At 63.5% G+C, this 7,740-nt stretch overlaps 2 protein-coding genes across 2 annotated transcripts; both read left to right on the top strand.

The window, feature by feature from the left end:
- The first annotated feature begins 211 nt into the window (after window positions 1-211).
- On the top strand, window positions 212-3,270 carry LAMTOR2 (late endosomal/lysosomal adaptor, MAPK and MTOR activator 2). The gene is made up of 4 exons (XM_065042941.1): window positions 212-363; window positions 1,940-2,102; window positions 2,210-2,299; window positions 3,029-3,270. The coding sequence occupies exons 1-4, from the start codon at window positions 296-298 to the stop codon at window positions 3,083-3,085; spliced, it is 378 nt and encodes a 125-aa protein (XP_064899013.1). The 5' UTR covers window positions 212-295; the 3' UTR covers window positions 3,086-3,270.
- An 844-nt stretch (window positions 3,271-4,114) lies between these two features.
- RAB25 (RAB25, member RAS oncogene family) lies at window positions 4,115-7,042 on the top strand. The gene is made up of 5 exons (XM_005515354.3): window positions 4,115-4,290; window positions 5,308-5,503; window positions 5,614-5,807; window positions 5,922-6,002; window positions 6,703-7,042. The coding sequence occupies exons 1-5, from the start codon at window positions 4,251-4,253 to the stop codon at window positions 6,831-6,833; spliced, it is 642 nt and encodes a 213-aa protein (XP_005515411.1). The 5' UTR covers window positions 4,115-4,250; the 3' UTR covers window positions 6,834-7,042.
- The last annotated feature ends 698 nt before the right edge of the window (window positions 7,043-7,740 follow it).

The following is a 7,740-nucleotide window of genomic DNA, read 5'->3' as shown; positions in this document are numbered from 1 at the left end:
CCAAAGGGCTGTGGGGCATTGGAACAGGCTGCCCAGGGCAGTGCTGGAGTCACCATCCCTGGAGGGCTGGACAGACGGACAGGAGGTTCTCAGGACATGGGGCAGGGACAGGGGTGGGGAGCGGTTGGACTCTTGATCCCGAGGGGCTTTCCCAAGCAAACCGATTCCGCCGCCTCCCCGCAGCAGCGGACATGGCGCCGCGGGCTCAGGGACTGCAGTTCCCGCCGTGCTCTGCGCTCCAGCCCCGTGCCGGGCGCGGCCGCTCCCGCCCGTCCCGCCATCCGGCGCGGCCGCCATGCTGCGCCCCAAAGCGCTGACGCAGGTGCTGAGCCAGGCCAACACCGGCGGCGTCCAGAGCACCCTGTGAGTAGGGGCTGGGGCGAGGGGCGGCCGACCCGCCCGGGGGCTGGGGGTGCAGCGCGGGGCTGGCACGGCCCCGCTCGGCGCAGGGGAGCGTGCTCCTGCGAGGAGATGCCTGCTTCCCCTGCCCTGGAAATGGCTCCCCGGGGGGAGCGGGGGGCATGGAGGGGGCGTGTGTGGTGCTGGGGCCGTGCACAGTGCCAGGGTCATGCACACTGCACAGAGTTGGGGCTGCGCATGGTGCCAGGACCGTGGGCTGTGCACAGAACATGGTGCCAGGGCCATGACCTGGTCACAGAATGTGGTGAATGGTGACAGGACGGTGCACTGTGCACAGAACGTGGTGCACGGTGACAGTACCGTGCACTGTGCACAGAACATGGTGCATGGTGCCAGGACCGTGCACTGGTCACAGAACATGGTGCGTGGTGATGGAGCCATGCACTGTGCACACAACATGGTGCATGGTGACAGGATGATGCACTGTGCACACAACATGGTGCATGGTGACAGGATGATGCACTGTGCACACAACATGGTGCACGGTGCCAGAACTGTGCGCAGAACGTGGTGCATGGTGACAGGACCATGCACTGTGCACACAACATGGTGCATGGTGACAGGATGATGCACTGGTCACAGAACATGGTGCATGGTGACAGGACTGTGCACTGTGCACAGAACATGGTGCATGGTGACAGGACTGTGCACTGGTCACAGAACATGGTGCGTGGTGATGGAGCCATGCACTGTGCACAGAACATGGTGCATGGTGACAGGACTGTGCACTGGTCACAGAACATGGTGCACGGTGCCAGAACCGTGCACAGAACGTGGTGCATGGTGACAGGACCATGCTTTGATGACAGAACATGGTGTGTGGTGCGGGGACCGTGCACTGGTCACAGAACATGGTGCACGGTGCCAGGATGATGCACTGGTCGCAGAACATGGTGCACGGTGACAGGACCATGCACTGTGCACAGAACGTGGTGCATGGTGCCGGGACTGTGCACAGAACATGGTTGACGGTGCCAGAACTGTGCGCAGAACGTGGTGCATGGTGACAGGACCATGCTTTGGTCACAGAACATGGTGCATGGTGCCAGAACTGTGCATAGAACATGGTGCACAGTGACAGGACCATGCACTGTGCACAGAACATGGTGTGTGGTGCCAGAACTGTGCACAGAACATGGTGCACGGTGACAGGACCATGCTTTGGTCACAGAACATGGTATGTGGTGCCAGGACCGTGCACTGGTCACAGAACATGGTGCATGGTGATGGAGCCATGCACTGTGCACAGAACATGATGCATGGTGATAGGACCATGCACTGGTCACAGAACATGGTGCATGGTGACAGGACTGTGCATAGAACATGGTGCATGGTGACAGGACTGTGCATAGAACATGGTGCATGGTGACAGGACTGTGCACAGAACATGGTGCATGGTGCCAGGACCATGCTTTGGTCACAGAACATGGTGTGTGTGCTCAGCCCTCTGGCACTGCAGAGCGCTCTGCTGTCCCTCTGGGTGCAGAGGCACCAGTTTGGCCCTCTCTCTTGTTTCCAGGCTCCTGAACAATGAGGGGTCCTTGCTCGCCTACTCAGGCTATGGGGACACTGATGCCAGGGTCACTGCGGCCATCGCCAGCAACATCTGGGTGGCTTACGACAAGAATGGACACCAGGCCTTCAACGAGGACAACCTCAAGTTCATCCTCATGGACTGCATGGTAGGTGGGGCTGGGATCTGTCCTCCCCTCCATGGGGGTTCCCTGGGACCCCGCGGGTGGTCCCTGCCATGCTGGGGGTGTCATGGGTGCTGTTTTTCCCCGGGCAGGAGGGGCGAGTGGCCATCACGCGGGTGGCAAACCTGCTGCTCTGCATGTACGCGAAGGAGACAGTTGGATTCGGGATGCTGAAGGCCAAGGTAATCACAGAATTGCAGCATGTGAGGGGTTGAAGGGCCCTGGAAAGCCCATCCAGTGCAATCCCCCCGGAGCAGGAACACCCAGATGAGGTTACACAGGAAGGTGTCCAGGCGGGTTGGAATGTCTGCACAGAAGGAGACTCCACAACCCCCTGGGCAGCCTGGGCCAGGCTCTGCCACCCTCACCCCAACAAGTTGCTTCTCATCTTCCAGCAGAACCTCCTGTGTTGCAGTTTGCACCCATTGCCCCTTGTCCTGTCCCTGGTTGTCACCAGAAGAGCCTGGCTCCATCCTCCTGACACTGCCCCTTTCCATCTTGATCCCCAGCAATGAGTCCCCCCTCAGGCTCCTCTTGTCCAGCTCCAGAGCCCCAGCTCCCTCAGCCTTTCCTCACACGGGAGATGCTCCACTCCCTCCAGCATCTTGGTGGCTGCGCTGGACTCTCTCCAGCAGTTCCCTGTCCTGCTGGAGCTGAGAGGGGGGCACAGGGCTGTGGGCTGCGAAAGAGCTGTTGAGGAGGATGAGAATGGGAGTGGTGCAGGAACCTGCTGTGCTTGGGATGCCTCTTCCCTCCTTCCAGCAGTTCCTTTGTCCCCTGTACCAGCCCAGACGCTGCACCACACCTTTTTAAGGCTCTAAAATGAATTAGAGATTAAAACAAGCACATGGGTGCTGGGCGTGCAGGTTGCAAACCCCCCCGGCGCCGCTCACGCCGCTCTCTGCTCGCAGGCGCAGGCGCTGGTCCAGTACCTGGAGGAGCCGCTCACGCAGGTGGCCGCGTCCTGACCACGGAGCCGAGGGGCTCCGAGCTGCCACCGGCAAAGCCCGTTCGTTTGACACCGTCACCGGCAAAGATGGGGGGTGAGCAGCCCCAGAGGGATCCCAGAGCTCGGTCCCGCTTTGGTGTGGCCTTTAAAAATAAGGTGGGGGGAGCAAAACACTGTGGGGGGAATAAAAGCGTGTCTAATGCTTGTGTTTTGTGTCTTTTGCAAATAAAAGGTGCGGGGGGGGGAACACATGCCAGGCAGGGCTGGGGTGCCCCAGGCAGGGCTGAGGGTGCCCCAGGCAGCGTTTTGGGGCTGCCTGTAGCCCCAGGATGGGCTTGGGGAAATCAAGGCAGGGGCTGTTGGGGGCTCATGTCAAGGGGGAGGGTACGACAGAGCTGGGCCCGCTCTGCATCCCTGCCCGGCGGCATCGGGGCGGTGTGGGGGCTCCTTCGCTTCCCCGGTTTCCCCGGTGTTCACACGGTGGCAGCAGAGACGAGGAAATGCATTGGCAGGCGGGTGGAGCGGGGGGTTCGGCTGCCGCCCCGGCTGCCCGCGCTGCCTGTGCCCCAAGCTGCGCCAGCCTCCGCAGCCGGGATCAGGCCCCGGCTCCTCCTCCGGCCGCCCCGTGGCGGTCCCAGGGGTGACACTACCTGCCCAACCTGCGCTGCGACACCCGGTCCCACCCCTTGAGTCAACCGGCCGAGCCGCGCTGCCAGCCCGCCCGCCCCGCCGCTCCCGGGACCCGCTCGGAGCCCGGACCCCGCTCGCTCCCCTGGGCCCCGCTCGGACCGCAGACCGCGCTCGGACCCCGGAACCCCTCTCGGACCCCGGAACCCTCTCGGATCCACCCCGGACCCTCAGACCCCTCTCGGACTCCGCACCCCCGCTCAGACCCCCAGACCCCACTCGGACCCCGGACCCTTCTCGGACTCACTCCGGATTCCGCTCACTTCCCCGGACCCCGCTCACTCCCCGGACCCCTCTCGGACCCCGGGCCGCACACCCCGCTCGCTCCCCGGTCTCCGCTCGCTCCCCGGCCCCCGCCGCTCCCTCCCCAGCCGGGCGGACACCGGGAGGACTCTTGGCTCCCCGCATCCCCTCCCCCGGTGCCTCCCGGGCCCGTCCCCCCGCCCGCCCGAGGCCCCGCAGCGGGAAGGAGGAACCCGGGCGGCAGCCGGGGCGACATGGGCAGCGCCGAGGAGGATTACAACTTTGTGTTCAAGGGTGAGTCCTGCGCTCGGGGACAACCCCCGTGCCCAAAGCGGGTGGAGAGAACGCTGGGGCTGCGGGGAAGGAATTGGGGTGCTGTGTCCCCACGGCTGCTGTGTCCCCAGCTGCCAGTCCCTGCAGCTCTGGTGTGCGCCGGGAGCTCCAAAGGGTTTTGGGATCGGGGAGCAGGCACCGGCCTTGGTCGCGTCCCTGGTTGACGGCGGCAAGGTCAGGGCTCTGAATGGCACCGGGGTCCGTGGAGGCGCCGGGAGACCCATCCCCACGCCAAGGCTGCAGACGTGGGGCGCTGGGTGCATTGCTGGTGCGTGGTGGCGGCTGAGGCGGCCAGGGCTGAGCGTGTGGGGCAGAGACGGCGTGCGAGCCCATTAACACTTGAAAGCAGCAGGTGTTCAAAAGTCCTTTTGCCGCGGTGACCTGGGTGGTGACGCACGCAGAGGACGTGGGGTCAGAGCTGTGCTGGAGAAACGGGGGCACAGCCTCATGCCCCCCAACTTGAGCTCCAGCGATGTGACACCCCAGTGTCCTGCGTCTCTGCCGGGGAGACCTCACTGGGATTCAGTGATCCCCTGAGGGAAAGGGAAGAGGGACAGGCCCTGGTGCGCCACCACTCCTGGGTGCCCATTGCGGAAGGGTGACCTGAGACCCTCCAGTGTTCTCGCCCTGCTCCTGCTGCCTGGTCACCCCCTGTCACCCCAGACCAGACGGGGAGCATGGATGGGCTCAGCCGAGATGGCTCAGCCACACTCAAGGGGCTGAGAGCTCATGATGCAGGGACAGGACACCCGTTTGCTGACGGAGAGACCCCAGTGAGTGTCACACCCACAACCAGCATCCGTGGTCATGAAATGGGGGGTGGTTGTGCACCCTGTGCCAGCAGCTGGGGGGTCTGGCTGCTGCGCTGCCAAGGCAAAGAGCTGCTGGCTTGGGTCAGAAAGGTTGTTTGAGTTACTGTGAAGGGTCTCGGAGCAGCCTTCTCTGCTCCACAACAGGCTCTCTCCCTTCCTTCCGCAGTCGTCCTGATTGGAGAGTCCGGGGTGGGCAAAACCAACCTGCTCTCCCGCTTCACCCGCAACGAGTTCAACCACGACAGCCGCACCACCATCGGGGTGGAGTTCTCCACCCGCACCATCATGGTGGGAGACGCCGTGGTGAAGGCTCAGATCTGGGACACGGCCGGGCTGGAGCGGTACCGCGCCATCACCTCCGCGTAAGCATGGGATGTCCCCCTGCTCCCTGGGTGGTAATGCCCTTGTAATCGAGCCCCACGGGTGAGGGTGCCATGGGGGGTGTCCCAAGCGTGGTGGGATTCTGCCGTAGGTATTACCGAGGAGCTGTGGGTGCCCTGGTTGTCTTTGACATCACTAAGCACCAGACGTACGACGTGGTGGAGCGCTGGCTGAAGGAGCTGTACGACCACGCCGAGGCCAACATCGTCGTCATGCTGGTGGGGAACAAGACCGACCTCGCGCAGGCTCGGGAGGTGCCCATGGAGGAGGCGAAAATGTTTGCAGGTACCGGCTGGCACCCTGAGAGCAGGGACCCACACCTGGGTGTCTCTAAAGGGCTCTGAAACAGCCATGCGCTTGCTGGGTCTGCATTGTCTCGGGGGACTCTTCTCCTTGCAGACAACAACGGGCTGCTGTTCGTCGAGACCTCGGCGCTGGACTCCACCAACGTCGAGCAGGCGTTTGAGACCATCCTGAAGGGTACATGGCGCGGGGAACGGGGATGCGGGGCTGAGCGGAGGATGCACGGCGTCTCCGCGCTGCCCCACGCGAGCGCTTCAGGGCTGGTTTTGGCGTCGTCTTTCTGGCTGGTTTGGTTTCTGGCCTTTCTCGCTGCGTGTTTCAGTCCCCATGGCTTTGTTCTGACAGCCCCAGGGCGTCCCCAAAGCCCCGGGGGCTCCTTCCCCCCCCTGTAATCCCCAGTTCCCCTTCCTGTTGTCCTGGCTCCTGACTCATCACCTCCAGCATCCTGCTGAACCAGCCCTGGGGACCTGGGGGGACAGGGATGGCGATTTCTCTGGGAATGGCAGCCAGCAGCGTTGGGGCAGGAATGTGGTGAGGTGTGCCGTGTTGTGCCATGCCATGCCATGCCATGCCATGCCATGCCATGCCATGCCATACTGGGCCGTACTGGGAGAGCTGCCAGCCCTGGCATGGGGTGAAACACTAATCCAGGTTGGGCAAGAGGAAGTTGCCCAAGCGCGGGGTGTTCCCCAGGCACTGCAGAGATGCAACTTGGGGGAGCTGCTCCCTTGTCACCCCTCAACTCATCCCCTCTGCTGCACAAAGAGGACAGAGCCACCGATGTGCCAAGCGGGGGCTGCGGGCTCGACGCTGTCCCTACTTTCCTGGGGGACCCTCGGCTGACACGCAGACCCCCTTGGCACCTCTTGTTTTGCAGAGATCTTCCACAAGGTGCAGCAGCAGAAGCAGAGGAACAGCCAAAGCAACGCGGTGTCGCTTGCCAACGAGAGCCCGGAGAGCGCGGCCGCGGCGCGGATGGAGAAGCGCCAGTGCTGTGTCCCCCTGTGAGCTGGCCGGGCACGCCGGGTGGCCCCTGGGGACCCCGCAGCCCTGGGACGTGCCGGTGCCATAGAGCTGGGTCTGCCTCCGCACAGACCACTGGCGTGGGCTGGTGCCAGCGAGCCTGCGGTGCCGCTCTCATCCTGGTGCCATGGGGACCAGCAGCCCAGGCAGTGGCCAAATTCTGCCCTAAACAGCGAGAAGCACCAGTGCTGGGAGCCCTGCTCTGTCTGCTTCATTTGTGTTGGGCTCCCAGCCCCCCCTGGACTTGCAGAGGACCGGGACACCCCCGCGGTGCAGCCGGAATGTTCTGGCCAGGATTGTGCCCATGATGGGAGCTGCGCTGCCTGCAGCTGACCCTGGGGTTGCTCCTGCAGGGCCACCCTGTGCCAGGCACTGAGGATGCTGCTGTCCCCACAGCTCTCTGTCCCCACCAGGGACTGCTCTAGGCTCACCCCAAGCCCTAAGGAGCTCAGCCCTTGGCACAGCTTTGTCCCCATCCCAGACATGGGACAAGCGTGACAACAGGACCCAGTGAAAGTCCCTCCCGTCAGGGTTTGGTGCTGTGTGTCCGGCACGGCGGTGACGCAACCATTAAAGGTCTTACGAAACGGCAGGTTTGCTGAGCTGGAATTCCTGCGTGCTTGCCGTCCCGTGCTGTGGTCTCTCTGCACCCCCTTGCATGTCCCCACACCTTTGGTGGCTCATAGTGGACAGCTGGCCATGACTGTCCCCACTGGTGGCACAGCCGTGGCTTCTCCCTGCTGCTGTGCGGTGTCTTGCATGGGGACAATCGAGTGTCGTGCACCCCAGAGCACTGGGGAAGGCGCAACAGCGCTGAGCAGGTACCGGAGCCCTCACCCGGGGCCTTGGGGACAACCGGCTGCTGCCACCTCTAAGAGACGGGGCCTGTCCT

This window comes from Columba livia, chromosome 28, assembly GCF_036013475.1.
Source record: "Columba livia isolate bColLiv1 breed racing homer chromosome 28, bColLiv1.pat.W.v2, whole genome shotgun sequence".
Classification (NCBI taxonomy): Eukaryota; Metazoa; Chordata; class Aves; order Columbiformes; family Columbidae; genus Columba; species Columba livia.
The sequence above is the reverse complement of the archived record's forward strand: the minus strand, read 5'-3'. Positions and strand labels throughout refer to the sequence as shown.

Coding starts and splice junctions, on each gene's coding strand:
- RAB25 (XM_005515354.3), top strand. CDS start 4,251: ATGGGCAGCGCCGAGGAGGATTACAACTTTGTGTTCAAGG. Junction 5,808..5,921: donor GGAGGCGAAAATGTTTGCAG/GTACCGGCTGGC, acceptor TTCTCCTTGCAG/ACAACAACGGGCTGCTGTTC. Junction 6,003..6,702: donor GTTTGAGACCATCCTGAAGG/GTACATGGCGCG, acceptor CTTGTTTTGCAG/AGATCTTCCACAAGGTGCAG.
- LAMTOR2 (XM_065042941.1), top strand. CDS start 296: ATGCTGCGCCCCAAAGCGCTGACGCAGGTGCTGAGCCAGGCCAACACC. Junction 2,103..2,209: donor TCATCCTCATGGACTGCATG/GTAGGTGGGGCT, acceptor TTCCCCGGGCAG/GAGGGGCGAGTGGCCATCAC. Junction 2,300..3,028: donor TCGGGATGCTGAAGGCCAAG/GTAATCACAGAA, acceptor CTCTGCTCGCAG/GCGCAGGCGCTGGTCCAGTA.